The sequence below is a fragment of the Trichoderma citrinoviride genome, assembly GCF_003025115.1.
Source record: "Trichoderma citrinoviride strain TUCIM 6016 unplaced genomic scaffold BBK36scaffold_7, whole genome shotgun sequence".
NCBI lineage: Eukaryota > Fungi > Ascomycota > Sordariomycetes > Hypocreales > Hypocreaceae > Trichoderma > Trichoderma citrinoviride.
The window spans coordinates 1,174,609-1,202,052 of NW_020194715.1; the positions used below are offsets into that span (position 1 = coordinate 1,174,609).

Below are 27,444 nucleotides of genomic sequence, written 5' to 3' on the forward strand. Positions count from 1 at the left end.
GCAGACGCGCCCAGTTGTTTTTGATTGCAAGTCGTCCCTCAGCTCTTCACCTCTCGTCCGCCTGGTTGATACGAACAAAGCCATCGTTGAGTCGCAGTGCAGTACGGCACAACCAATCCGTACGCCCTCAATTGAGAACATAGAGCCTCCTAAACTGCGCGCACAACACCACTCACGGGGGTGAGAACATCAAGAGACCGGCTGGCCATCGTACCGCGCAGAGACGCCATCGCTCCCCTCGTTAGCCGAACGATCAAACGCAATGGGAAATTTAGTATCCGTTCATTCCCATTCGCTGGGAGCCCCGGCTCATCTCCCGGTCGGCAGCGGGGCTGATCGGTCTGCTGGCGGCACCGCCGCCGTGTGCGCTGCTCTCCTTCAGTGCAAGCAGCTGCTTGGCGCGGAATGTCTCGTAGTGGATCTGGGAGGTGGTCTCGATAAGGTCCTGGAGATGGGTTCGGAGCAAGAAATTCCGCAGGTAAACAAACTCGCAGTGATTCTCATCCTCGACGTTGATGACGCCCCAGCGGTTCTGGCGACCGCGGACCTGCTTGCCATTGACAATGATGTTCTTCTCAGAGCCAACAACCGCAAAGGGAACCAAGCTCTGGAGAATCAAGGTCAGTAAATGTCGTGTGATGCGGATCTTACAAGTTGTCAGTGTCCCGTCATACCTTGATCTGCTGGTTCAAAGCTCGTTCCTCGTCGTCAAACTCCTCGTTATCGTACGGGAACATCTTGAGGTTGTGGAAGGCAAACTCGGCCTTGATACGCTCCTTGAACTCCATGCGCTCCTCGACGGTCAGGGTATCCGCCTTGGCAATGACGGGCACAACGTTGACGACATCGGACAGCTTCTTCAAGACGACGATATCGATGGGCTTGAGAGAGTGGCCGGAAGGCTGGATGAAGAACAGGCAGCAGTGGATGCGCGTGTCGGGAATGTAACGCTCTCGCTGAGCGGTAAGCTCCTTTCGCAGGTACGCGGAGTGCTGGTCCTTGATGTACTTGACGATGGGATCCCAACAGCGGTCGTTGTTGACGAGGTCGCCGTAGCCAGGGGTATCAACAATGTTGAGCCTCAAACGGACACCGTTCTCCTCAATGAGGTGCGAGACTCCCTGGATCTCGGTGGTGGAGCGAATGGGCTCGTCGGGCTGCAGACGGCCCTTTGAGTCGATGAGGTGCGAGGCGAAGATGGTGTTGATGAGCGTCGACTTGCCCAAGCCGGTCTGGCCTGCGTGCTGCAGTTAGTCTCCATCCATCCACCTGGCCGCAACTGTATGGGGGTCCCAGCGCGTGCGCCACTTACCAACGCAAATAACGTTGAACTGGAATCCGCGCTTCAGCAGCTTGCGCTCAATCTGCGACGTGATGCTGTCGAAACCGACGTGGCTGGCGGGCGTGATGGTGGTGGGAGTCGCCATTTTACCTGACTAGACTGGGTGAAACGAATGAAGAGATGACGGATGCTGTAAGGAGCCTTGGTCCAAGAAAAGAAAAAGAGCGGGAGCTTTCAGCAGGAGACGCGTGAGGAACAGCAGACGCGAGGCCGGCAGTGACAAAGCGGGAACCTGAAGCTGTGGGAATTGGAGGTTTGTGGAATTGAAGGCGCTGGCAGCGATCCTGGAGAAGGGGAACTTTTTGGACGGGCTGGCGGGTGGCTCCTGACTCTGGCCTGCGTGGTTCCTGCTTGGCCAGGTAATAATAAGGTAACTGCAATAATTTCGGCGTAGGGGCAGGAGCAGACAGGGGGACACGAGAAAGGGGGGGAAGGAAGGTGCCAGGGGTAGCAGTGCGGTCTGGAGCTGCTGATTGGCTGGGTGCGTGCGGTGGCTCCGCCGGGCTGCCATTGGCCCGTGTAGCGGCGGAAAAGTGGCGCTGCGCAAAGCCGCAATTGCGGTACGGCGGTACTTCGCTTGGCGGGTACCGGGGTACTTGGCAGATTGGGTGCAAGATTTTGATGATTCGATTTTCTCGAGAGGCGCATTGCCGACGAGCCACAACAGACCGAATCCCGCACCGAACCGCTGAAGCAACGAGACGCCGAATCGAGTCCTAGACATTCCAGTCAGATCAGCAACTTGATTCACGAGGTCATCCGCGTTGGGGAGCTGAACCGGGGTTCTCTGGGCGCCGATCGAGTTTTGCGCCAGTTGCAACACCACAGACATACAACCCGTCCAAGAATAAAGACATCACAATGGCTGCCATGGCCACCGCCTTCCTCCCCCGACTCTCTTCTCCCCTCGCCTTCTCCGTCCCCCGCTGGGCGAACTTTTACACCACACAACACACTCTCAAATTCCTCCCTTCGCTATCAATCGCCGTCCCCGGCGTCACGATCAACCTTCCCGGACTGCTGGGCGATATCTGGGAATCAGTGCTGCGGGCGGTGCCCAAGAACAAGGTCTCACATTCCAAGAAGCGATCAAGACAGATGGCTGGAAAGGCATTGAAGGATGTTAATCATCTGTGCAAATGCCCTGGCTGTGGAGAGACCAAGAGGACGCATAGGCTATGCCAGAACTGCCTGGAAGGTATGGCTATCAAAAGGTGCCGAGTCGATGCTCCTGCAATGCTGACACGCCGCTGTAACATAGAAATGAAGCAAATATGGCGCCAAGATTATCCTGCAAACAAGCCGTTCTAAGTGATGGAGGACTTGATTTGATCCGACGCCTACATCACGGCCTGTATCTCACGACCTCGGCCAGGCCAGACAAGCGCACAGCTGGCATTTGCCTCAGCCGAGACTCTGTTTCATTATGTACTACTATTATGAGAATCAGGATAGAACATGGGGTGGTGGAAAAGCGATATCCAAACGAGATGATCAAAGAATAAGAACCCTTATATGAACATGCATCAATCTGCTCCCGTTTCCCGTAACGTCAAGTGCCCTCGACACATTATGTACCCATAAAGATCAGATAGAGTCGCTGATTCTCCAGATGTCGGCTTTGTATAAACAACTGCCCACGTGGGTTTTGCCAATTGATTATTAGTGGGCATGTCAAGGGAGAGAAGCTCGCCTGCGTCAATGATTTGCATCTTGCATCTGACGCCGGAGTTGTAGCGCATCATTTAACCCCACCAACACCAAGCTTCAACCGCAGCCCAGCCAAAAACAACCACCATCGAGCAACCGCAGCCTTTATTGGCAGACAACAATGGTAAGGATCTCATCAAACGAGAAAACTATTTCATAAAAGGCTCAATTATCTGACTTTTCCAGTCCAAACAATACTTGACCACCCATACGGTGGATGACGGTTTGTCGTCATCATTTTACTGCACCGAGAGCTGAGCAGCTAATGAGAGAACACCAGCCCACATCACAGACATCTTCTCACTCGCAGCAACGCCAAGGACACTGATCTCGGCCAGCGGCTCGTCAACGCTTCACGTCCATGACACCAGTGATCCCTCGTTTCCCCTGAGGCAGTCCATCCCCGACGCCCACAAGCTAGGCTGCCACCATGTCTGCACATCGCGCAACGGCCTCTATGCCGCCAGCGCTGGCTTCGGAGGCGAAGTCAAGATCTGGGAGCTGAACAGGGAGACGGGTGACTGGAGCAGCGGCGGCGAGATCACGGGCCCGACGGTCAAGCCTGGTGAAGTGTGGGCGATTGCTCTCAGCGAGGATGGAGGCTATCTTGCGAGCACCACAAACGACGGGAGGATCAACGTGTGGGATGTCGCAGACCAGAGCAAGGCCAAGATCCGGGAGTACGAGACTGGTAGCGCGGGCTCGGGCAGCTTCGGCATGTGCGTGGATCTCAGCAGAGATGGCAAGTTTACGGCCAGCGGACACCAGAATGGCTCAGTCTACGTTTTCAACAACGACACGGGGAGGATCCTGTATTCGTTGTCCGGTAGGCTACATCTCACCCTCCTTGATTCACCGGCTTTCTTCGGACGTTGCTGATGTGTCTTTTTTTCAGGCCTTGCTAAGCCTGTCCGGGCCGTGGCGATATCGCCTGCCGGCAGCAGGGTGGCCGCAGCGGGCGATGCTGGCATCATTGCCATATATGACACAAAGCATGGCGAGCACGTCGGCAACCTGACGGGTCACTCATCCTGGATCACTTCACTGGACTGGAGCGATACGGGAGAATATCTGCTGAGCGGCTCGATGGACGGAAAGGTCAAGGTATGGTCAATCGAGCGCGGCGTCTGTGTCGCGACACATAGCGAGACGGACAAGGCGCTCTGGGCTGTTCGGTGGCTGCCCAAGACTGGGCGCAGCGAGATGTTTTGCACTGCCGGCGCAAACAGGAGCATTTCATTCTACAGGGAGGCTACGGGTAGCTAGACTTGGAAGTCTGTTGTCGTCAGGTGTCTCAAAAGCAATGATAGAAGAGATGCACAGTTCCAGTTGGGCTTCATGCTTCCATCCATCAACAGCACGTGATTCAGTTCGTGTTCGATGAGTTGCAGAGAGAGATGAGATCAGTTCTCAGTACCGTAGGTAGATGACTGCCACGTGACGTCGCTCCAGTCTCGCGTTGCCCCGCCAAACTTTAGCGCAGCTGAGCATCCCTTCACCTCGTCATCCGCATCGCAAAGCAGGCAGGATCAAGCACCGAGCTCCACCTCCGATTCACCATTCCTGCATCTCACTTACAGACCATTTCAGCCACGCATCTCTACGACAAAGCATCTGATAGATATCTCGCGCGAGTTGGCCCAGCAGTCAACACTTGTTACAACCCGTACTCGTAATCGATAACCACTACAGGGTATCATCATCGAGCCATGCCTACCACCAGACGATCAGCAGCCGCCAGCGCCCGGGGTCGTCCCGGCCCTGTCAAGGGACAGTCAACAATCAGCTTCAGCGGCAAGGTCACAAAGGCCGTGCCGAAAGACCTGAAGAAGGCAGCGTCCGACTCTACGATTGCTAGAACGACCATTCCGGAGAGACCTGCGTCCAAGGGCGAAGTAAACAAGGAGGAAGAGGAGAAGGAAGCGGTTGAGATTGTCACAGAGGAGCCCGACGTCATCGAGGAGCCGGAGGAAGAAGAAGCAGAGCCCGTCGTCGAACAGCAAATTCCGGACAAGTCGGAGGCAGAGCTGAGAGCGGAGAAGATTACAGACGCGCAGGTCAAGTCGTACTGGAGAGCGATTGAGAAGCAGCGCAAGGCGCCTCGAGTGCACCAGGGAGACCTTGATTTGGCCGAGAAGGTGCTGAGGTACTTTGATGTGAGCTCGCAGTATGGGGTAAGTTTACTACCTAGTAGTCCATTGTTTCTTTGTCCCGATTGGATCTATACTGACATTTGTCTGCTTGCAGCCTTGCATAGGAATTACTCGCGAGAAGCGGTGGCACCGTGCTGAGCGGTTGGGTCTGAACCCTCCGATTGAAGTCCTTGCCGTCCTTTTGAAGGAGGAGAATAAGAATAATGACGAGATTGAGACTGCGCACATTGATCGGATAATGAATGCCACGGCTGCGTTACCATGAGACACTGGCGTTGGGTTGTAAAGGACGGAGACGCTTTTCTTTCCTCTATGTCTATATGATTGCTCTGGAGCTATGGCGGGTATGTTAATTGAATGGTGTATCTTTTCAGATGACAGGAATCGCGAGTTTATGACTGAAGAGGCCGTGCGTGCTCAATCATCACTCTGAGTGGTGGGTATTGGCAAGTCTCCGTTCCAAGTGAGTCGTGAATCAATACCAGATGCTTCGTGTTCGGTGGTGGGGAATTGTTTCCTTGCCCGCTGCCTCCATCTCCTTCATTGTGTCGTAGAGGAAGAAGTCGATCAATATCGCATTGACGTGAGTATCCGGATGCGCGTTCTGAATCTCTTTTCGAATCAACTCGACACACCAGATGCTGCATGCTGCAAGTTGTTAGCAAGAGGCCTTGTAAAATGTCCAAACGACGTGGACATACCTCTTAGTTGGACCTCCCACCGGCTCCCGCTCTCGATCATCTTCTTGTCGCGAATCGCCGCATGAATCTGCGGACCGATGTACAAGGCGCCAAGCGTGGAGAGAATCTGCGGCACGCGATAATCGGCAAACATGGTGATCTTGTCAATGTCGCGGAACTCGCCGTACGACTTGCCCTCGAAGCACGCCCACACGTCGGCGACGAAGATCTGGGCGCGCTTCATGATGCGGATGGGGTTGCGTCTGCCCTCGAAGGGGTGCTCGTCTCTGAAGCAGTCAAAGTCTCTGGCCAGCAGGTTCACAAGCTGGGCTGCGGAGCCGTTGGCCGCGGAGATGAGGTTGACGACGGAGCAGTCGTATTTCTTTGAGATTTGAATTAGCCAAGTGGTGTTGTGGTTGTTTGCGTAGGTATGAGAGGGTTTCTTTCTGGCTTACACTGTAGAGCACGTTGCCGCTTTCTCGGAGACAGTCAAGTCGTTCCTGGAGAAGAGGCATTTCTTCCTCGGTGCAGGATCTGAAGACGTGTCTGAGCGACTCCAAGTTGCACTCATCCTCGTTCTGCCAAAAATGAGGATCCGTAATGGGTATGCCTATCGAAGCAGAAAGGGGTGAGAACGGTCCATCTTCAGACAAGAAACTCAAAGAAAGCTTCCACCAACCTTCTTCCAGAGCTCTCTGCAAAGCCGCCACAAGACTCCAGTACCCCGTCCACCGCTTCCCCTTGTACTCAATGGCAAACCGCTCGTCATCCGGCAGCTCGGACCAGAAGGAAAAGTTGAGCAGGTCCATGGTGAAGATGAAGGCGGCGGTGGCCTCGTCCTTGGCCTTGGGATGCAGCTCGTGCGACGACCAGGTGGAGGTGGAGTAGCTCTTCTCCTGCATCTGGGCGTAGATGGTCTCTGCGGCGCGCTTGGTCGAGCGCATGTCGATGGCCACGTCGATGCCATGGTTGTAGACGTATTCGGCGTCGGTGAGGACGCCTGTGTCGGGCTCTTCGTCTTTGATGGAGACGCCTTGCAGGTGCTGGCGGAGGAGGGCGAGGAGCTCGGGGTCAGCCTCGTCGTCTGACATGATGAAGAATTGAGCGCGTAATCAAGTTGATTTGGGTATATGATTGAAGGAGAAGTGTCAAGTGAGTCCTGGTCGATAGGTATCTTGTTCACTGAAAGGGCAAAACGGGCTTCTGGAGTGAGTGGACAGCGCTGTGAATATAGTGGCACCCCGCTGACCATCAGAACTTTTGGTGTCTACAGCCCAATCAGGGCTTCTACAGAGGAGTTATCGCTATGGGGTATTTCGCTACGGAATGGGTAGAAGTTGGGCTTCAGATATGGTCACAACGTTCTTGACATTCGCCACCGATAATCTAACATGCTCTGACTGCCCTCCGTTCCACAGGATCCTTGCCTTGTTGGGTAGCATCGCCAGCATAGACTTCATACTCCGTACAGTGAGATTCGAGATCGGGTGAATGAACCCAGCCAGGCACACAGCTCTTTGTCTCAGCAAGTGACTTGCACCCAAACCTGTCTTCCCCAGGCACAGCCAATCAGCGCGTCCGCAGCGCACGGGCCCTCTCGGACATATTCCCCGGCCCCTCTGACCTCATTCAATTGGTCGCAACTCGACTTTTTCGACGGCCTCGGACGGCGAGGTACCTTCGTACTTCAACACCGCGAGCTGCACCTGCGCCGACCATCGCCAGACCAACAGCTGCAAAGCGACGGGTTTGGCGCAACCGATCCGACGCCGATTCCCTCTCCTGCAAACGCCCGCCCTCGGATTCCATCACAGACTTCGACACCCAACTCTATTCCATCTCTGCCGCCTTCACGATCCAGATTCACTGCTGCTTCGCCCGTCACTTGCGCTCAAGGCGATGGAGGCTCCCAGAGAAGCTGCCGCGGATGCAGTCCCGAGCACGTCAACGGCTGCGGCCGTCGCCCAAGAGCCTCAGCAGCCGCAGCGGGTTGTCGCGTCACATCCCGCCCCTGCTCCGCGAAGCGCACTTGCTGCACGCGATCGATATAATCACCAGTCGCTCGGCGCATCGCTGAATTCCTTGGTCAAGCATGTACGTTGTGGATGACGAGGCTGGGGTTTGGAGAGCTCAGGCTGTGCTGTCCCGCGATCTGAATCCATCCTCGCAATCAGTTTCAATTTCGCTTAGGCTGCTTCCTTTTCTACTCTGTTGGCATCTGAATCACGATTGCTTCACTTCTTGTACTATAAATGAACCCCAACGCTGACCTTGGCCACAGGCGCGAGTGCTCATGGTGGGCGCTGGCGGCATTGGGTGCGAGCTGCTCAAAAACCTGGTCCTCACCGGCTTTGGCGAGATTCACATCGTCGACCTCGACACGATCGATCTTTCCAACCTCAACCGACAATTCCTCTTCCGACACGAGCACATCAAAAAGTCAAAGTCGCTGGTGCGTGGATGCCGAGGTTGCGCCAAACAACGGGCGGCTTTCGCAATGCTAACCATGGCGGCAGGTTGCCAAAGAGGCGGCACAACGCTTCAATCCGAACGTCAAGATTGTCGCGCATCACGCCAACATCAAGGACCCCGAGTTCAGCGTCCCTTGGTTCCGCGACTTCAAGATTGTCTTCAATGCCCTCGACAACCTCGACGCTAGACGACATGTCAACAAGATGTGCTTGGCGGCGGACGTTCCCCTGATCGAGAGCGGGACGACTGGCTTCAACGGGCAAGTCCAGGTCATCAAAAAGGGCCTCACTGCTTGCTACGACTGCACTCCCAAGGACACGCCCAAGTCGTTTCCCATTTGCACCATCCGGAGCACGCCCAGTCAGCCGATCCATTGCATAGTCTGGGGCAAAAGCTATCTACTCAAGTAAGTGGACATTCTCCGCGCTCGATGTGGCTCTGTCGCCTTTCTGCTAAACATATTCTACGCAGTGAAATATTTGGCGTCAGCGAGGATGACTTTGATCATTCAGCGGATGCGGATAACGGTAAGTCGCCCCTTTCGTCTGGCGCAAGAAAGGATGTATACTGAACAGAGGTTGCTACACTAGCCCATGAAATCGAGGAACTGAAGAAAGAGTCAGAGGCTCTCAAGCAGATCCGAGAAGCAATTGGGACACTCAAATTCCCAAAGTTGCTATTTGACAAGGTCTTCAATGCTGATATTGAGCGCCTGCGATCGGCGGAAGACATGTGGAAATCGCGTCGCGCTCCTGAACCGCTCAAGTACGACGAGATTATGGCACGAGCTAGCCAGCTTCTTGAGTCAAAGGAGTCCATATTGGCAGATGGTCAGAAAATCTGGTCACTTGAGGAGAATCTTGTCGTCTTCAATGACAGCCTCGACAGGCTTAGCAAGCGCCTGCTTCAAATGAGGGCGACGAAAGATGCTTCTGCCCCTGAACCAACCATTACCTTTGACAAGGATGACGATGATACCTTGGACTTTGTAGCGTCCAGTGCAAACATTCGCTCGACAATCTTTGGAATCGATCTCAAGTCTCGGTTCGACATCAAGCAGATGGCCGGCAACATCATCCCGGCTATTGCGACTACAAACGCCATCGTCGCAGGACTGTGCGTTCTGCAGTCCTTTAAAGTGCTCAAGGGCGAATACGGACAGGCGAAAGAAGTATTCCTGACGCCGTTTGCCAACGCACGACTGCTGGCCCCGGACAGGAATCGAGAACCGAACCCCGACTGTCCCGTCTGCGGTGTTTATTACACCAGCGTTATTGTTGACTTGAACCGGGCAACACTTGGAGACATTGTCGAAGGCCTTGTCAAAACTCAGTTTGGTTATGGAGACAAGGAATTTGCCGTGAGCTACATGAGCGGCAACGAGCTCCGCAGTGTTTATGATCCCGATGATACCGACAACCTCGACAAGAAGCTCACAGAGCTCGGTATGGCACATTGAATCCTCCTCCTCCTCCCCCTGCCTTCAACTCTAGCAATAAAGCTGACAATGTCCTAGGCATCAAAGCAGGCAGTTTCCTAACCATCGCCGACTGGGATGACGAGCTTGTCGACGTCAAGATTGATATTCAGGATGGGTATGTATTTGAAGATCTGTAGATGAGTTATAGTCCATGGGACAGAGGCTAACTGATCGCAGCATCCTGGAGGATCAGAAAACCTCGTTCCGTACAGTACATGCTGGCCGTCCCGATATTCCTCAGAAGCCTCAGAAGCCCTCTCCAGTCGAGGCCGACGGCGGCAGCCACGGCCAAACAAATGGAAAGCATTCTCTTGACGAGGAGGTGGCAGAGGAACCTAAAGGCGCCAAAAGACCGCCTCCGGACGACGAGAGCCCTCCTCTCAAGAGGGCCAAGGTTGCCAGCTCAGCCGATGACGATGTGGTGGTTGTGGAAGACGCCGGTGGAGCCATCGTCATCGATGATTAACGATAGATATCATTGCGTTGAAGCGTCGAGGAGAAGACATTGCTGCGACAAAGGTCACGCAGCACTCAGGCCGCCATCGAGGTTGAGGACACAGTTATTGGCGAAGCCGTTGGACGCCAGAAACAGAGCGGCGTCGGCAACCTCGGCGGGCTCTGCCACTCTATTGAGCGGCGTGTCTTTCAGGTAGGCCTGCTTTAGTTCTGGCTTGAGATCTAATCATTGGCTGTACATTAGCTTTGGATACAATAGGGGCGACCATTGTATCTATGGAAAGGATATTAGGAGAGAAGGACATGACATACCGGTCCACATGGAGCTATTAACCCAGCCGGGCAGCAGAGCATTTACACGGATAGATCGAGACGCCATTTCGCGGCATAGGGCGCGGGTGAAGCCTAAGACGACATGAGCTTCCTACCATATGGGATGTATGTAAAACATTGTATGTTACGATTGACAAAATGGAATGCAGAAATGAGCGCATGATGCCATTCTTACCAATGACGCCGGCTTTGGATGCAGCGTAGGCAGTGGCCCCGAGGCCGCCTTTTGTTGCCATGAGACTCGACACGTTGATGATGCAGCCTACAAGAGCTGTCAACTGGACTGAAACGTAGAAGAAGGGGGCCGATTTCGCGAGGAGCTATACCGTTTGGCCTCATCTTTGCGTGTTTGCACACCAGCATGGTTGCCAGGAGGTTCGTATCGACAATGTTGGAGAGGTGCTCATCGGATGTTCGTATCAAGAGGGACGTTTGAGTGATGCCGGCACAGTTGACGAGGATATCGATGGGTCCGACAGTTGTGGCAGTCTGAGGCTATCATGTGCAATGCATCCAATTAATCAGACTGTGTTTACTTCTTGAAGAAGCTTGTGATGTATATAAACCGTCACTTTCATTCTTTTACTTCTCCACCCTTTTCTTCCAGACTATAGAGATAAAACCGTTCACCTACTTACCTTTGATGACCCCCGTGCGCCAAACACAGCCTTGATGCTCTCCCGATCCGCAACATCCAGCTTGATGAACCGATGCGCCGCCGGGACGCCGAGATCATTGGCATCCGAGGTCCCGGGTAGGCTGTACGGACGCAGCTGGGGCTCCAGACGGGGACGCGCATCGACGGCGGAGCGGGCGAGGAGGGAGAGGACGGCGCCTTGCTGGGCGAAGGCTTTGGCTATTGAGAAGCCGATGATGCCTGTGGCTCCGACGACGGCGCAGTGCTTGCCTGCGAGGGGCAGCAGCGCCATTGTTCTTTGGGTGGTGGTTTGTTGTGTTTTCTATGAGAAAGTTTTGGCGATGAAAGCTGGGGAAGGTTTTGGCGTGGTGGTGGGTTGGTGATTTGGTGGGGCTCGAAGCCAAGGCGCTGTGAGTTGGAAGACGAGGTGATTAATGCTTTTGCCTAGAGGTCATCGAGATCCAGATTGATCTGTTTTAATGATATTGGAGTCTGTACATAAGGTATACTTTCCGATTCATCCTCGATCCCGATGCGATGCTGATTCTTGGCTGTCTCGAAGGCGGTTGTAAGTGAAGTGAAACTGTGAGATGCCGTATTACAGTATATTACAGTACTGGCAAGGCAGTTGGGCGTGGGTCCCCGATGCGTGTAATCGTGCCTCGGTGCGGAGTCAATGTACGAGTACCTTAAGCTTCGGACAGCTTACAGTAGCGCTGGAAGGATCTACAGCACATGTTAGGCGGACAGAAAGCGGATGCTCTCAGTTCATTCCTCCCTGGGGGGCTTTTGGGGCTTGACTATTAGCAGCGCCGTCTTGGTGCTAATGAAGACGGGACCGAGAGTGGTGTCTTGCTCGGCAGCTAAACCTAAGCCAATCCAACAAGGCCTCAAGCATTCATCCACGCGAATTTCCAATTCCAACTCTCTTCTTCTCTTCTCCTCTGCCTTTTCCTAGATCCATCATCAGTCGAGGTGGCTGCTGAAGCACGCGGCTTACAGCGCTCCTGGTGGCTTGTCTTCTTCTGTCTTGTCTCCCTCCCAGGCCTGCAGCGCTGGGGACTTTAGTTTTTTTTTCTGCGCCAAGGGCTCTCTCGTCGCATCGCATCTTACCTACTACTATAAAACTCGACCCCCGACGACTCCAGGCCACGTCTTCCGCCTTCTCCCTCCTCCCGCCTCCCGCCTCGGCCTGCCAATCCATGTCTTGTCTCAATCCCGGCGCCCGACACCTCGAGACCGTCCCCGACAGCGCTGCCATCGACTGCCTGGGATTCCCACCATGAGCGGCACGCGACGCGATGCCCCGCCGCATCACAAGGAAACCGCTGTCCCCGACGCGGGGCTGAGGAGCCTCGATCACTGTAGGTTTCCTTTTGGCTGCTCTGCGATGTGCTTTGGATCGAGGGAGGATGATTGTGGGAACAAGGCGAGCGAAACAAGCTCTGTGCGGCGGTCGTGACAGGATTGGGCACTGGAGAAGAGGAGGGACAAGAGAGCCAGCATCACCAACGACACAAAGAGGAGGGATTGGACGTCACGCCGGCGATCGGATGCGACTCAAGAATACGTGCATGCGCTGACACGAGGCCGTTTGTAGACAAGAAAGCGCTGCCGAAATGGCGATACACCTTGCGGCACCAGGCGCTCCCTCTCATCCGATGGGAGACGCCGTATCTGGCTGCGCTCCAGGCCAAGCTGCGCACCCCGGCGCTCGACAGCTACTTCGCCATCACGGCCAACCTGGGCACGCACACCTTCTTCATGATTTTCCTCCCCATGCTGTTCTGGGGCGGCTATCCGGCCTTTGCCAAGGGGTACGTCTGCAGATGAGGGAATCTGCCCGCTCAGACTGCGGCAGTAGCAGCGGATATGCTGGCTTCTGTAGCCTGTTTGTGTGCTGTGCTGTGTGTGAGCTCGAACTTTGGGATACTAACGTCGAGGCCACAGGTTGGTTCACATCTTGGCCTTGGGTGTCTTCTGGACAGGCTTCGTAAAGGACTTTTACTCGCTGCCTCGGCCGCTTTCTCCGCCCCTGAACCGCATCACCATGTCTGGATCGGCTGCGCTCGAGTATGGCTTCCCTTCGACCCATAGCGCCAATGCCGTCTCCGTTGCCGTCTATGCCGTCCTGCACCTGCGCAGCCCCGACAACACCTTTTCCGACACGACGAAGCTGCTGCTCGAAATCCTTGCGTACTTTTATGCCGTGTCCATCGTCTTTGGGAGGCTCTACTGCGGCATGCATGGCTTCTTGGACGTCATCGTCGGATCCATCATGGGTGCCGGCATCACCATCCTCGAGGATTACTACGGCCCGCCGCTGGACACCGCCATGCAGCACGGTTCTTGGCTGGTCCCCTTCATCACCGGCCTGGTGGTGGTCATCTTTGTGCGGATCCACCCAGAACCCGCGGATGATTGTCCATGCTTCGACGATAGCGTCGCCTTTGCCGGCGTGGTCATCGGTCTGGAAGCCGGCACCTGGACTGTCGGGAGGACTTTCCTGGCGCAAGCCGAATCCAGCATGGGTGCACTGCCGTGGGCATGGTGCGTCATTGCGGCGAGGATGGTGGTGGGAATCGTTGCCATCTTTGTCTGGCGCGAGACCATGAAACCCACGCTGCTCAAGGCGCTGCCTCACCTGTTCCGTCTCATCGAGTCGACTGGCCTCGACCTGCCTCGTAGATTCTTTACACCTGCTAGCGAGTACAAGTCTGTGCCTCCCGGGTCGCGGTTGGACACCCTTTTCCCGACAGCCTCGGATTTCCCTCGCATGGTCGAGAGTATCCGCCACCCCACAACCCGAGGACGATCGGTCTCGATAGGGCCACAGAGCGTGGCAGATGCCTACGAAACCCTGGCTTACCGGGAGCGGCAGCGCAGGGACAGCATTAGCAGCAACGCGAGCCTCAAGAGCAAATCGAGCAATCTAGATCTCAACGGTACAGACGAAGACAAATCAGGCAAAGGGGCTCAGACTTCAGGGGCCCAGAAGCTGACGTTTAACGATACTAACCCCAACGCTTCGCTTGTGCCAGGAGCACAGAATGGGAATCCTGATATATACATCACCATGGAGGATGCACGGGACGAGAAGGAAGTCTTTTCTCGGTTAGTGAAGCCGCGTGTGAGATATGACGTCGAGGTAGTCACGAAACTCGTTGTCTATGCAGGTCAGTTCTCAGTCTTTTTCAGCAGTGCAGCTCATGATGTTTGGTTTCTGGACGGTTTGAGCATGTAGCTAACGGAATGTTAGGCATCTCGTGGCTTGCCGTCGCAGGCGTCCCGATGCTGTTCAGTGTCCTTGGTCTCGGCGTCGTCCGTACGGTGATACAATGGGACGCAGCGACAGCTTAATCGGGTTATGACAGGCGCGACCATGTTTTGATGGAGTCTTTGGATGAATCTGGGGACAGGAGGCGTTTATCTCTTTCTCCTCATCTTCTGCCTTTCTGTTGTTTGAAATATTCTTTGCTCTTTTCCTCCTCATCCTCCTCATCCTCCTCCACCTCCCCCCTCCACCGCCATCACCCACTCTCCGATCTGCTAATCCTTCTTCTTCCGCCTCCTCCTTCGTATTTTGATAATATAGGATACTTTTGAGGCCATTCTATTTTCTTCCTGTCACGGCGACAGGTCGCCGTATATTAAAGACAGCCGAGGCGCGAGTAACTGAGAGTAACATGTAGTCCAATAATTGTCTTATCCTTTCATGAATTCCGTTCTTCCCTTGTTGTCGCCAGTAGGTTCTTCCTGAGTAGATCTATCGTTAAGAGTTGATGGTTGTGGTTTAGAGGGAGTGTGGCTTGGCCGCTTGGTGGTGTGGCGCAGCTGCAGGGGTTTTAATGGGTAGACACGTCTCGACGCGTTGAAGCTACACTTGCTCAAGTTCATGCACACTCAAGACGACGGATCGCATTTTGCACCCCAGGGCAGGCCATTGTTGTACCAAACACTCGCTTATCACTCGGACCAGGTCTCGCTTTACCCTCCCTTCCAGATCGTGATTCTCTTTCAAAATGTCCGATTTCGAGGATGAGATGGACGTGGATGGTCCTGCTCCATCCGCCGACATCACATTCTCGGCCGAGGCGACAAAGGGCAAGCGCAGTGCTGCCAATCTGCCAGTTGAAGCTGAAGATTCGCTGCCATGGTACGAAACGAAGCTTCATCTGCGGAAGTTGGCCAACGCGGTGTCACTGACCATGCCTTTCCAGGGTTGAAAAGTATCGACCGGTAACGCTCGACGATGTGTCCGGCCACCAAGACATCCTAGCCACCATCAACAAGTTCGTCGAGTCGAACCGCCTCCCTCACCTGCTTCTCTACGGACCCCCCGGCACGGGCAAGACATCCACGATACTGGCACTCGCGCGGCGCATCTACGGCACCGCCAACATGCGGCAGATGGTGCTGGAGCTGAACGCCTCGGACGACAGAGGCATCGACGTGGTGCGGGAGCAGATCAAGACGTTCGCCAGCACAAAGCAAATCTTCACAATGGGCGGCGGGGCGGCCAAGGGGGGCCCTTCGATTGCGGGATTCAAGCTCATCATCTTGGACGAGGCGGACGCCATGACCAACACCGCGCAGATGGCGCTGCGAAGGATCATGGAGAAGTACACTGCGAACACGCGGTTCTGCATCATTGCCAACTACGCTCACAAGCTCAGTCCCGCGCTGCTGTCTCGCTGTACGAGGTTTCGGTTCAGTCCGTTGAAGGAGGGCGACATCAGGGTGTTGGTGGAGAAGGTGGTGGAGGAGGAGGGTGTCAAGATCCAGGGCGAGGCTGTGGATGCGTTGGTGAAGCTGAGCAAGGGCGATATGCGACGGGCGTTGAATGTGCTCCAAGCTTGCCATGCGTCAAGCACGCCATTGAGGCTAAAGAACGAGCCCAAGCCGCCGGAAAGCGAAATCAAGCGCGAGACGATCACGACAGAGACGATTTACAACTGCATCGCGGCGCCGCAGCCGGATGCCATCAAGGAGATTATGGAGACGCTCCTGAGCACGCCGGACGTGACGAGCTGTCTCAACACCATCAATGCGCTGAAGACGACGCAAGGGCTGGCGCTGGCGGACATTATCACGGCGCTGATGGAGCAGCTGACGAAGCTCGAGGTGAGCGCCGAGGTCATGATCACCTGGCTGGAAGGGCTGGCGGAGATTGAGCACCGGGTTGCCGGAGGGGGCAGCGAGATGGTGCAGACGGGGGCGGTTGTGGGCGTGATACGAGGAGGGGTGGAATTGATGAGCAAGTGAGCAAAAGGAATTGCCATCTGAAAAGCATCATTGTTGATGACATGTCTGTTGGCTGAATAAGATACCAAAAGGGGGGAGGAAGCAATTGGCTTACTAGCATCACGGGTAGCCATTTTTGCATGAAGATCGATCGATGATGCTACCTGATCCGAAAGTTGACCTGTCCGTGATTCCGTGAGTATCAATCATCCTAGGCTATAGGTCCGCGAATTGCTCGAACGGATTCTTCAACAAGCTTCGGCTGCAGAAGGCGGCGTAAAACAAGCGAAACCTGGGGGAGAAGCTCTGGGGGCCATTGACATGTGCTCGTGAGGAGGGCCCGAAGAGATTAAACCATTTCGGGCCTAGAGCTCCCGTTACGTCAGGAAACGCGCGCGGGTATTGGCAATCACGGAGTTGGGCGATTCCTTCCTTCCGTTGAACCGTTCTGTTCTTCTTGGAGCAGCAGGCAGGTGCAAAGGGACCGGGCCATCAAGGTAGTTTAGGGTACCTACTAAGTAGTAGAAGAAGGAAATATCAATGACCTTCTTCTTGTTTCTGCTCCTCCCACTTCTTAACTCTGTGATGGCGTCTATTCTTCGTTACAACTACTATCGGCATCCCACCTGTTTTGTCAGCTTCACCCAATCACGATGCTAGCTACATACTATTCCAAATCCAAATGTCTCTTCCCTGGACAAGGAAATCTCACCTCTTGTTAACACCCAATTGCCAGCGAATGGGGCTTCTGGGGCTTGTGAATGTTTTCGGCTTATCGGGTTTCTAATGCCCAGGGCGGCGTCAAACGCCCAGGGTAAGTCTGTCTGTCAACTTGGGTAGCGCCGCAATCCAGATCGGTGATCCTCCCTCCATCTACGGAACGTGCATCTACCTTTCGACGTTTCAACTAACTCTTCGAGTCCGCGAACATCGCCGCTTCACGTCGCCATCTTTCATCTCTTGAGCTACGAGACTTCGTTGCCGCCAGACGCGATAGCTGTGTTGCACGTCTTTTGCCCACTCGCCTGCCGATTCCGCAGCTACAACAGAATAAGCCGGTGGCCTCAGCCAGGGGAAAGAAGAAGCACAGAGGACACAACTTTCCCTTGAGGATATAAACGAGGGCAAAAAACAGAGCTGAGCGGCCAGGCTCGCCTTGCTTTCCCCCCATGTCTGCCTCTCCAGCGGGCATGCTGTCCGCGAGCCCGAGCGAAGCCGCGAGCACGTCGGGCCTCCCCGTGCATGCGAATGCACATGCGCAGGCAAATGCCGAAGTCCACAAGATCCCGCAAATACTGCCGCGAGAGCGCGTCTTTCCCATACAGATTGGGGGCGAGCTGTTCAAGTTGTCTGGGGCATCCATCTCCTCCGATGGTGAGTCGCGTGCTGTGGGCTTGCTTTGACGATTCGATCACGAGCTTGACCAACTACTACCCTTGGTCATGGTGCTCGGGTGGTTTGCTGACTCCTCAATGTTGCAGCGCCGTCATACTTTTCGCAATATTTCCTCTGCCAGATCACAGCTGCTGAGAGCAAAGGCGAGGATCCGTCCTCCTCGATCCGGACGCTGTACATCGATCGCGACCCGAACACGTTTCGAGATATTGCGCTGCATCTGCAAGGATACCATGTGACGCCGCGGGATGGAACGCACTTTGTGCGCTTGTTCGCGGATGCCCAATTCTACAATCGTGTGTTTCTCTCATGAGCCCAATGGCTCCCAACTGCCGTCACGGGATACTCAAGTCACTGACAATCGTCTTCACACAAACAGTCCCCAAGCTCATCTCTCAACTCAACGAGGAGAGCATCTTCATTTCCATCGGCCACCGGGAATTCCAGATTCCGCGCGATGTCCTCAACGATCCCGCCAATTCCCCAAACTACTTCTCCCTGGGCTTCGCCCTCTTCTTCTCCCAACCAAACGACCTCTTCCCGGGCCTCGATCGCGAAGGACTGATACGCCCGCCCTCCATTCTTCCGCCTTCGGTGCCCAATCGCAACGCCGACACCTTTGCCGAGCTGCTGCGCTTGCTGCGTGGCTATCCCGTCAGCATCCGGGACGAGACTCATCGCCAGGAACTCCTTCGAGACGCTCGGTATTTCCACTTCAAAGGGATTGAACAGCAGCTTGTCCCCCACTCCATCAGCTACAACCCCTTGCGTCAAGTCGACGAGATTGTCCTGCGATTGGAAAATGTGCAGAAGAGCGGCGTCAGCATCTCGGCTCCTGAGGACTTTGACGGCACATTCAGATCCTCTGTCAGGCATGTCAGATATGCACGTCCATATGTAGATAACAAGCCTGCGGAGTTGATATTGGAGATTGGGGGAACCTCGACGAAGCTCAACTTTTCAGCCGAGGGAGCCAGAGCCGAGTTCTTCGGAGGTACGAAAGCGAGGGTAGCGAGACTGCTTGAGGTGGTTGCGACGAAGCTGAACTTGCCTCCGACGACACAGCCCCTGGGCCTCCTCATGGCATCAGGGGGTGCCAGTTCGCAACCAGCCACGCCAGGCAACACCCCGCTGAGCGAAGACCTCGTGCGGGTCGTGTTCGAAGCCGAGTCTGCAGTCGCCCTCGACGGACAAGACTACGAGGGAGACCTGGGCGGCTATGGGGACGAAGATGCTGCTACTCCCGCCATTACCCCCGACATGGAAGCCCTCGCAAATCCCAGGAAGCGCCGCCGGACAGGCGAGAGCGTCGACATTGGCTTGCCTAACGAGGGCCAGCAGTGGGCTGTCAGGAAGGGGCTGTTTCGGCTGCGTATCCAGGAGAGCAAGAGCGGTAAAAGCGCGGTCGAGTGCGCTTTTGTGGCGGTCAAGATTGATGCAGTGAGCTCGGAGAGGGGCAGGAATAAGATGAGGAAGTTTCTTGGGGACTGAAGAATCTGGATCAGCTCAACTTGAATTTGATAATATGGGGCGAAAGATGTTTGTATAAAAATGTTTCCAATTAGTCAAAGTCTGAAGGAGGAGTTTCTGATGGCTTGAGGAGAGGAGGTCGATACCAGATCATTTGAGATCATTGTTGAATCTTTGTTTCGCAAACATGCAACCTTGAATAGTTAGGGCGATATGTTGACAGTGAACGTAGAGCAACATAGGTGGCTCCAGGCGTATCATTTCGACAAGAGAAGAGTCTTTACAAAACACAAGGCAACCAAGACTCAAGAGCGAAAAAGGTCTTTCTTGTTCAAAATCACCAAAAAGCCTATAAACAGCAGCAACATGAAACTACCAACAACAACAACAACAACAACACAGGGCCAAAGAAAAAAGAGAATACAGAGAAGGAAAAAAGAACCACAAACGCCAATCAACGAACCAAACCGGCCACAATTTGAAAAAAAAAAAAAAAAAAACCCCCAAAACGCCATCCTTCGCCGGCGCTCCGAAAATTTGTCCCCTTTTCACTCCCGCCCCCCCCTTATTTCCCTTATCCCTTGTTCCCGTTTTGGAGGAATCAACCTTGTGCAAATAAAGAGAGAATGAGAGGAATATAAAACAACATGGAGAAGAAGAGAGGGAATGCAAAAAAGATGAAGGAGAGCTTTGTGCAAAAAGGTAGGAGAAGTCGAGGGAGAAGAAGAAGAGGAGGAGAAAGGGAACGTGGAAAAGATGAGTGAGAGTGGTGGTGACAACTCTCTCCTCATCGCAACAATATACATCCCAAGTTCATCCCAAGCGTCCCTGCTTGGGCCAAAACCTCTATGTACCCTCCATCGCGTGAATCCAAAGTCCAAAGAAAACAACCAAGAACCAGGGAGAAAAGAAAGGGGGAAGCAACTGCCTCATGCGTTCCTAGATCTAGATCTGCTCCCCACTCTGCCCACGGGGCCGCTGATATCCCGTCTTCCCAGTCCAGACGTCGGCCGGGTCCCCAGACCAGATGTCGGCCGGCTCCCAAGACCAGACGTCGGCCGGCTCTGTGGTGTAGCCGCTCCTCCCCTGGTCGCACTCCTAGCACGTCCCCTCCTCTCGCGAATCTGCGCCAGTGCCTCTTCGCGGGTCATTGTGGGAACCATGGCCGGATCGCTCGTGTCAAAGCTCGCGGCGCTGCTGTTGGACGCGGTCCGCATCCTCTGGTGGCTGAAAGACGACGAGCTGGGGGATCGCTCGTCCTTGACTGGGACCGTGGTTGTTTTGGTTACTGTGTAGATTGCCTTGGCAGAAGCCCGCGCCTCGGCAGACGTGCGTTTCCGGGGCAGAGCAAAGCGTTCAGTCTGCGGTGCTGGCGCTGATGCCGACTTGGGCGCCAGATCCAGGGCTCTCTCTCGCTCTCCTGCTGCTGCCACCTGGTATCGCATCACTCCCTCCTGGACGGCTTCGTTGTGAGGGACCGGCGGCGGGACGCTACGCAAGTTTGGCAGAGAGTCAGCTTGAGGGTCTATTCGCGGAGCATTGATGAGCGACATGAGCGATGATCTCCCCGGGGGAAAATCATAGACTGAGGGCTCGACGGATGGTGTTTTCGCAAACGTACGTTGATGTGCCTCTTTTCGATCTGTCGGAGAAGGCATCTCCGGTTCCGGCTCCTCGTGAGCCTCAATGACAATCTCGGCCTTGCGCTGGGCTTCCAGCTCGATGGCCTCCTGTTCCGATACCGTGCGGAAGACGCCCTCCTGAGGATAGAAGACGGTGCTCCGCCTGGCGCCCTTCCTCACCTTTCCCAGCTTCAGCTCCTGCTGCTGTTGGACGGGCGACGGAAGCGGCTCAGCAGAAGCAGCGCGCTTCTCTTCCGGGATGGAGGCCTCCGCAGACAGCTTCTTGCGTTCGGGGGTTGCTCGAGGGAGCTGCTGCGCCAGCATGCTCGTCCGACGCTTGGACTTGGAGCATGGGCAGCAGTGCATCTGGCACTCGGCCTGCATAAACTCAATCATCTCCTGAGCCCGGTCGGCTCTCTGCCTCTCCCACTGCAGCTGCTCGGTGAGCTGCTCAATCTCCAGCTCGCTGGCGGCCGACGAGACGACCTCCATTGTCGAGAGAGAGACGCGGGGATCCCTGCACCGAATCGTCGACGCCAGCCTTCGCTTCCTTGGCGGAGAGGCAAACTCGTCGTCTGATTGCTCGGTAGGCAGGGGAATGCGGCCCTCTGCAGCGAGACGGGCAACCTCTTCGTTCTTGGCCGCGACCTTGTAGGCATCGCGCTCCTGCTCGACCAGCTTCATGCGCTCGAGTGCTTGCTCGAGCTGGTCCTGGAGGCTGCTCGCCTGGTATTTGGCCTCGAACAGTTCTGCATCCCGAGCACGGCCCTTTTCTCTTTCCTGCTGTAGTGACTCTTCGACCAGCTTGTTCATGGCTTGAGCCGATTTGAGATCCGCCTGCAGCTTGGTAATGGTGGATTCGGCCTTGAGACGCTGCTGCTCCCGAGCATTGCTGCGATCCTTTTCTTCGCGCAGAGAATCCTTGACCATTTTCGTTGCTGCCTTGACCATTCTGAGGTCATCCTGAAGTTTGCTGATGGTATCCTGAGCCTCGCGGGTCTGCTCTTCTCGAGCGGCGCTCCGGTCCTTTTCATGCTGCAGCGACTCTTCGACCAACTTCGTTGCCGCTCTGGTGTTTTTGAGGTCCTCCTGGAGCTTGACGATGGTCGACTGCGCCTTGAAATTTTCCTTTCGGGCGCGTCTGATTTCCTTCTCCCACAGAGCCTGGGTGTGTGCGTGTGTCTCCTTTGCGCGTCCATAGTTTTCCTGCGGAGGCAGAGAAAGCCAGCATTAGCTTGAACCCCCATTGACGGGACGATAGTAAAGTATAACAAAGAGGCGCCATGCTGCAGGATCAGGGATGAAAAACAGGGGCCATGCAGCACGGTGACGTAGCCCATAGTCATGAGGCTATTGGTCTTGTTGATGTCGTTTTGCTGGGCTTACCATGACAGTCTCCAACCGCTCGCCCACCCTCCTCTCGCGCTCCTTGCCCTCCTCAATCTCCTGGCGCAGGTCTCTGGCCTCGTCCTTGAGGCGCCGCATCTCGGCCTCGGCCTCCTCGCGCCCCAGCATGGCCCGCTTGAGCGCCGCGTCGGCCGTCTTGCGCTCCAGCTGCCGCGACTGCGCGCTCATGCTGTTGAACTGGCTGATCTTGTCGTGGACGGGCGAGGCGAGGCCCTCTGACCCGGGGGCGCGGAGGGTGGCGAAGAGAGTGTTGTTGTCGCGGCGCTGGTTCACGCGGTCGGGCGAGGCCATCTGGAGGGGTCCGCCAGCGGCCGCGGGGGAGTCGGGCAGACTCGACAGCTCTTCCATTTGCTGGTGGCTCTGAGCTGCTATGGAGCGGTTGTTTATCGTGGATTCTCCGCGTCGCGATTCGTTGCGATGTCTCGTTCCTCTGCCTGCCTCGAGGGCTGATTCGGGGCGCTGATGATGGTGGTTTTTGCAGGATGAAGCCTTACTCCGTAATACCGGGCAGGGTCGTGCATTTGTGGGTTGTTAATAATACAAATACAGGCAAGGTGCCAATGCTGTTTACCAATTTCCACCATAAAGAGTGTGCCAAGTGGGCTCCTGTTGCTGTGGTGACGCCCCGCTCGGCGATGCCCAACTCAACATGCAAAGCACTCGAACTTGCAACGTCAAAGAGCAACGCCTGGCGTGTGCATAGCCCTCATTTAGCCAGCATTTAGCCGCGCTCGTCGTTTCTGCTGCCGTCTCTTGAAAACGGCCCTGACGTCTTTGGAGTTTGCTGTCAAGAACCCCGGCGTGTGCGCAACAGGCCAATCACCTCGTCCCAGCATCAGCAACTGCCAACGGGGAGCTCTGCTTTCCCGATCCCGCCAAAAGATTCCGCTTATACGAGTTAGAATATTGAAGCAAGCAACTTCTTGAGGCCACGATTCTCTGCCATCTTACGTACCATTTTCACTCTCCTCTTCCCCCCCCCCCCCCAAGCAAGCCCCAAATCAAAGAGCTGCAATAATACAGCTGAACAGCAGAAAAGGGCACAGAGCCATGGCGGACTCGGAACTGCGGCAGCGCAAGCCGCAACACGCCGCTGCGGAAGACCCCATCGAGCCGGCCAGGAGGAAGAAGACGGCCCAGCAGCTGGTCGACGAGGAGGAAAAGTACACGTACTGGGTCGACGCCCTGCGCGTCATCAGCTTCCTATTCCTGGCGTCGTGCGCGCTGAGCTACTGGATCAGCAACGGCGAGAGCTTCTTCTGGGGCCAGAAGCACAAGCCCAACTACATGAGGGTGGACTGGTGGAAGGCCAAATGGGTGCGTCGCTTCCAACTCTTTGGTCGTATAACATGATAGCAAGCAAAGCAGCAGAAGACGGATGTGTGATATTTTTGCTAACTCGAAATGCACCAACACACAGAACGGCCCCCTCTACCTCACCCCCGAGCAGCTCTCCGCCTACGACGGCAGCGACCCCTCCAAGCCCGTCTACATCGCCATCAACGGCACCATCTTCGACGTCTCCGCCGGCCGCCACATCTACGGGCCCGGCGGCTCCTACCACTACTTCGCCGGCTGCGACGCCGCGCGCGCCTTCGTCACGGGCTGCTTCGCCGAGGACCGCACCCCCGACATGCGCGGCGTCGAGGACATGTTCCTGCCCCTCGACGACCCCGAGACGGACGCCCAGTGGACCGCCGCCGAGATGGAGGCGCTCAAGGCCAGGGAGCGCGCCGCCGCGCGGAAGCAGGTGCACGACGCGCTGCGCCACTGGGTCAACTTCTTTGGCAACAGCAAGAAGTACCATCGGGTTGGCTTTGTCAAGAGGGACGACGGGTGGCTGGAGAGGGAGCCGAGGAGGGAGCTTTGTGCGGCGGCGCAGCAGGGACGGTCGAAGAGGAAGCCCAGGCATGGGGGGGAGGACAAGTAGATTGCCCACTTGGATGCGAGGAAGACACCTGAACAAGGACAGCAGGCATTGGTATCAACTGTTATTGCCAAGGGAATCATGCCCAGCTTCTGGAAAATAGACACTTTTTGAACGGAACCAAATGACTTTCCAAGCCGTCCAACTTGGTACGCACAAAGACTCAAGGTGAATCATTCAATCCCTCTCATGATCCCTTACCCTATGCTCACCGAGAATCGACCTACAAGAACGGCTGAACAGGCCAAGCTTGGACAACTCCTATCGGATCTCGTAAAGACATCACAAAGCACCGAATCGATCAGTAGTAGAGAAAATAACCCCTTTTATTGTAACAAGGTTATCCAGATACATTTACACACATGGTCCCTTATTAGCATGTGCTCTTTAACCCAGGACTCTCGCTGTCCTTTTCCCACTTCCATGAAAACCTTTGTGGATCAGATTAACTTTCCATGCCACTTCAGAAAAAAATATGATTGAACATAAAGAAAAAACCCCTTGCTTGCAAGGAAGATGCAGATGTGAATAAACCCCCTCCACTCATTGGCCCCAAAATGGTATTACAGATCGTCGTCTCGCTTTTTTTTATACAAACCGTCCCCGCCGTCATTGCCGTCACGCCGGTCCCGCTTATAGCAGAGCAAAGGCAGCACCAAGAGCCAGCAGCAGGCTGGTGGAAACGCCGACGGATGAGGCAGCGCTCTTGGGGATGCCGGTGTCTGTGGCACCGCCAGGGAGAACACCAGTGCCAGAGGGCGCGCCGGGGGTGACTGAGGAAGGAGGAGCGAGGACGTTGGTGGGCTCGGCGGCCGAGGGAGCGGCCGAGGGAACAGCGGGAGAATCGCTGCCAGAGCCAGAGCCAGAGCCTGAGCTGGCGCTGGGGGCGGGAGCTGAGCCGGAGCCGGAGCTGGGCGAAGCGGCAGGGGGAGCGGCAGCAGCGCCGCCCTGAGCATTAGCAGCAGCACTTCGGTAGTTGGTAAGAGAACGGGTGGCGTTGGCAGAGGTGCTGCAGGTTTAGCAATGTCAGTGTCTATGCTCTACCACAAGTGGCGCTCTGTAAAAGTACTCACTTCTCGTTGATGACCATGCTCATTCCGGCGGAGCAGTGCTTGGCTTGGCTGCAGAAGATCCAGATGGGCTTGGTGTCGTTGATCTGGACGGTGAAGACGGGGATCTCCTTCTTGGAGGCTCCGGCAGCAACGGGCATGTAGCTGGACCAGATGCCAGCGATGGAGCTGTTGACCTGGTGGATGGGCGTGCAAGGGTGGTCAAAGTCGGACTGCGTGACGGTGTGGTTGCCGGCCCAGAACTGGAACTGGACCATGGACCCAGGAGCAGCCTTGATGTTGTCGGGGTAGTACTTGAGAGCGGGCTGACCGGCCATGCCAGCCATGGGGTTCTGGCCAACGGAGACGACCTGGACATCAACGGCTAGAGATGTGTTAGCATTGCAGCTGACAAGATATCTGAACAATAGCAGCAAGTGAACATACCCTGGGTGACGGCAGCAAAGGCCGCGAGGAGGAGAGTAGAGAACTGCATCTTGAATAGAGGGCTTTTTGTTGTTTTTTTGAAGAATAGGCCGGCCTAAAGAGAGAGTACCAGACTTCCCAAGATAAAACCTAATGGAAAAGAGAGAGCGGAAAGGAGGAGAAGAAAGCAAGATTAATTCTTGAATGGGTAAGAGAATGTGAAGTGATAGAACCAGCAAAGGACTAGCCTTTGGAATGTAAATGTAAACTGGATAGAGAAGAGAAGAGAAGAGAAAGTAAGGAGACAAAAGGAAACCCCACGGACGAACAGTAGAACGATTGTTGAGAGAAAGAGAGAAAAGAAACAAGCGAAACACGATGGCTTTTATGAATCTCTCATCTCTCTGTTCATGCCATCCTCAACATCCGCATTAGCGTCCTTGCACCTTGTCCCAAGGGGCAGTCGTCTAGGAGGCGCCTATCAAAGGTCCTCAAACAACGGGGCATGGCTTCACTTCAAGGCAGCTCATAGCGTGTATGAGACCTGTTTGGCCATGGACGCTGGCCTCGAATCGCCCGGGTCCAGACAACTGGCCGGCCCAGCGCAATCGGGTCTGCGAAACATAGCAGCCCCAGATGCTGTCTGGATGCCGGGCATGGGTCTCGACGGCAGGGGTCAGCCTCCGTGGAGCAGACAATGGCAAGCCGCTAGCCTCACTCCGGCCTGTGGCTTGCACGGACAGCCTTCTCGTCGTCGTCGACACGCTGAGCAACCGAGACCCTGGCATTGTCGGCCCCGACAGAGGCAATCTCTCACACTGACTAGCCGTCATGGGCGCCGGGCGACTGTGAAGCCGGAATTGCACTCGTTGCAGCACCGCCGCGCCACACCTAGTTGTGAGGGGCCGCGCCGGGGTCTGATGTCCAAGCTGCTTCAAGTGGGAGCGCCTCCGACACACGCGAGACATCGTCGGTTTCAGCGCAGCTAAACGCAGACGACTGCAGCAAAGCGCAGGGCCGCGACCGCACTAAAACCCCAATGGGCCTCTTGTTTCCCAATCGTCCAAACAACCTCTTTTTTAAGAACGTGCCTGGCGGTTTGGGACTCCATGGCGCTGTCAACGGGAGACAGGCAGAAGCTGTAAACGCCACAAAACCCCTGCCCGACATGTGCAGAATCCGGGCTATTGTCACGTTAGTGAAACGCTCTAGGTAACCGACCGCCAAGCGCCGCAACACTGAGATCAAAAGTCACGATGCTCTTAAACATTTGTCAAACAACCAATTGATAGCCGCATCGGGTGGGATACTGTCTGGATGGCCAAGTTACCAAATCAGAAGCTGTACATGACAAAGTTCATTGAAGGCCATGGATTCGTTTCTTGTACTTGAACTGTCTGTCGATGGAACCGATGATACGACTTGTCAGTGGTGATGCGCTGCTCAACAGTCATGCAGAGGGTGAGACGCTGTCTGAATCCTCGAGACAGGACGTGGCTTATTCCAGACAAGCGTAACAAGGAACCATGTCTGGCCAGCAAAGCGTCCATATGTTTCCACCGCGGCCGCGGACGAATCTGCAGTGAACCTAGCTTCGGAAACACTGCGTTTCATGCACATCGTCTCTCGCATGCTCCTCTG

At 55.3% G+C, this 27,444-nt stretch overlaps 13 protein-coding genes across 13 annotated transcripts; 8 read left to right on the forward strand and 5 right to left on the reverse strand.

Annotated features, from left to right (window-relative positions):
• Positions 1 to 271: 271 nt before the first annotated feature.
• Positions 272 to 1,427, reverse strand: BBK36DRAFT_1118897 (cell division/GTP binding protein; the record flags this gene model as incomplete). Its single annotated transcript, XM_024890525.1, has 3 exons — positions 272 to 607; positions 675 to 1,237; positions 1,313 to 1,427. The coding sequence occupies 3 exons, from the start codon at positions 1,425 to 1,427 to the stop codon at positions 272 to 274; spliced, it is 1,014 nt and encodes a 337-aa protein (XP_024749748.1).
• A 785-nt stretch (positions 1,428 to 2,212) lies between these two features.
• BBK36DRAFT_1119753 (hypothetical protein) lies at positions 2,213 to 2,653 on the forward strand (the record flags this gene model as incomplete). The annotated part of the gene is made up of 2 exons (XM_024890625.1): positions 2,213 to 2,540; positions 2,604 to 2,653. 2 exons carry the CDS (start codon positions 2,213 to 2,215, stop codon positions 2,651 to 2,653), a joined length of 378 nt encoding a protein of 125 aa, XP_024749749.1.
• A 470-nt stretch (positions 2,654 to 3,123) lies between these two features.
• Positions 3,124 to 4,319, forward strand: BBK36DRAFT_1135410 (WD40 repeat-like protein; the record flags this gene model as incomplete). The annotated part of the gene is made up of 5 exons (XM_024892634.1): positions 3,124 to 3,141; positions 3,174 to 3,176; positions 3,239 to 3,275; positions 3,333 to 3,878; positions 3,948 to 4,319. The coding sequence occupies exons 2-5, from the start codon at positions 3,174 to 3,176 to the stop codon at positions 4,316 to 4,318; spliced, it is 957 nt and encodes a 318-aa protein (XP_024749750.1). The 5' UTR covers positions 3,124 to 3,141.
• A 442-nt stretch (positions 4,320 to 4,761) lies between these two features.
• Positions 4,762 to 5,474, forward strand: BBK36DRAFT_162470 (hypothetical protein; the record flags this gene model as incomplete). Its single annotated transcript, XM_024897727.1, has 3 exons — positions 4,762 to 4,947; positions 4,999 to 5,226; positions 5,300 to 5,474. 3 exons carry the CDS (start codon positions 4,762 to 4,764, stop codon positions 5,468 to 5,470), a joined length of 585 nt encoding a protein of 194 aa, XP_024749751.1. The 3' UTR covers positions 5,471 to 5,474.
• A 206-nt stretch (positions 5,475 to 5,680) lies between these two features.
• Positions 5,681 to 6,976, reverse strand: BBK36DRAFT_1169030 (hypothetical protein; the record flags this gene model as incomplete). The annotated part of the gene is made up of 4 exons (XM_024895258.1): positions 5,681 to 5,853; positions 5,907 to 6,267; positions 6,341 to 6,495; positions 6,565 to 6,976. The coding sequence occupies 4 exons, from the start codon at positions 6,974 to 6,976 to the stop codon at positions 5,681 to 5,683; spliced, it is 1,101 nt and encodes a 366-aa protein (XP_024749752.1).
• An 808-nt stretch (positions 6,977 to 7,784) lies between these two features.
• Positions 7,785 to 10,303, forward strand: BBK36DRAFT_1119574 (hypothetical protein; the record flags this gene model as incomplete). Its single annotated transcript, XM_024890605.1, has 7 exons — positions 7,785 to 7,979; positions 8,167 to 8,337; positions 8,402 to 8,763; positions 8,829 to 8,884; positions 8,948 to 9,802; positions 9,874 to 9,952; positions 10,015 to 10,303. The coding sequence occupies 7 exons, from the start codon at positions 7,785 to 7,787 to the stop codon at positions 10,301 to 10,303; spliced, it is 2,007 nt and encodes a 668-aa protein (XP_024749753.1).
• Positions 10,304 to 10,448: 145 nt separating this feature from the next.
• On the reverse strand, positions 10,449 to 11,555 carry BBK36DRAFT_1135411 (NAD(P)-binding protein; the record flags this gene model as incomplete). The annotated part of the gene is made up of 5 exons (XM_024892635.1): positions 10,449 to 10,515; positions 10,606 to 10,698; positions 10,798 to 10,866; positions 10,906 to 11,121; positions 11,265 to 11,555. The coding sequence occupies 3 exons, from the start codon at positions 11,553 to 11,555 to the stop codon at positions 10,798 to 10,800; spliced, it is 576 nt and encodes a 191-aa protein (XP_024749754.1). The 3' UTR covers positions 10,449 to 10,515; positions 10,606 to 10,698.
• A 990-nt stretch (positions 11,556 to 12,545) lies between these two features.
• Positions 12,546 to 14,623, forward strand: BBK36DRAFT_65984 (hypothetical protein; the record flags this gene model as incomplete). Its single annotated transcript, XM_024898456.1, has 4 exons — positions 12,546 to 12,627; positions 12,864 to 13,080; positions 13,214 to 14,439; positions 14,523 to 14,623. 4 exons carry the CDS (start codon positions 12,546 to 12,548, stop codon positions 14,621 to 14,623), a joined length of 1,626 nt encoding a protein of 541 aa, XP_024749755.1.
• Positions 14,624 to 15,281: 658 nt separating this feature from the next.
• Positions 15,282 to 16,530, forward strand: BBK36DRAFT_1135412 (replication factor C, subunit 3; the record flags this gene model as incomplete). Its single annotated transcript, XM_024892636.1, has 2 exons — positions 15,282 to 15,419; positions 15,484 to 16,530. The coding sequence occupies exons 1-2, from the start codon at positions 15,286 to 15,288 to the stop codon at positions 16,526 to 16,528; spliced, it is 1,179 nt and encodes a 392-aa protein (XP_024749756.1). The 5' UTR covers positions 15,282 to 15,285.
• Positions 16,531 to 17,697: 1,167 nt separating this feature from the next.
• Positions 17,698 to 19,393, forward strand: BBK36DRAFT_53376 (hypothetical protein; the record flags this gene model as incomplete). Its single annotated transcript, XM_024898218.1, has 3 exons — positions 17,698 to 17,881; positions 17,989 to 18,198; positions 18,282 to 19,393. 3 exons carry the CDS (start codon positions 17,698 to 17,700, stop codon positions 19,391 to 19,393), a joined length of 1,506 nt encoding a protein of 501 aa, XP_024749757.1.
• Positions 19,394 to 20,301: 908 nt separating this feature from the next.
• Positions 20,302 to 22,749, reverse strand: BBK36DRAFT_1119041 (hypothetical protein; the record flags this gene model as incomplete). The annotated part of the gene is made up of 4 exons (XM_024890545.1): positions 20,302 to 20,691; positions 20,821 to 21,798; positions 22,048 to 22,200; positions 22,381 to 22,749. The coding sequence occupies 4 exons, from the start codon at positions 22,747 to 22,749 to the stop codon at positions 20,302 to 20,304; spliced, it is 1,890 nt and encodes a 629-aa protein (XP_024749758.1).
• Positions 22,750 to 23,451: 702 nt separating this feature from the next.
• BBK36DRAFT_1159472 (cytochrome b5) lies at positions 23,452 to 24,331 on the forward strand (the record flags this gene model as incomplete). Its single annotated transcript, XM_024894204.1, has 2 exons — positions 23,452 to 23,718; positions 23,822 to 24,331. 2 exons carry the CDS (start codon positions 23,452 to 23,454, stop codon positions 24,329 to 24,331), a joined length of 777 nt encoding a protein of 258 aa, XP_024749759.1.
• A 1,066-nt stretch (positions 24,332 to 25,397) lies between these two features.
• Positions 25,398 to 25,715, reverse strand: BBK36DRAFT_1119762 (hypothetical protein; the record flags this gene model as incomplete). Its single annotated transcript, XM_024890626.1, has 1 exon — positions 25,398 to 25,715. The coding sequence occupies one exon, from the start codon at positions 25,713 to 25,715 to the stop codon at positions 25,398 to 25,400; it is 318 nt and encodes a 105-aa protein (XP_024749760.1).
• Between the last annotated feature and the right edge of the window lie 1,729 nt (positions 25,716 to 27,444).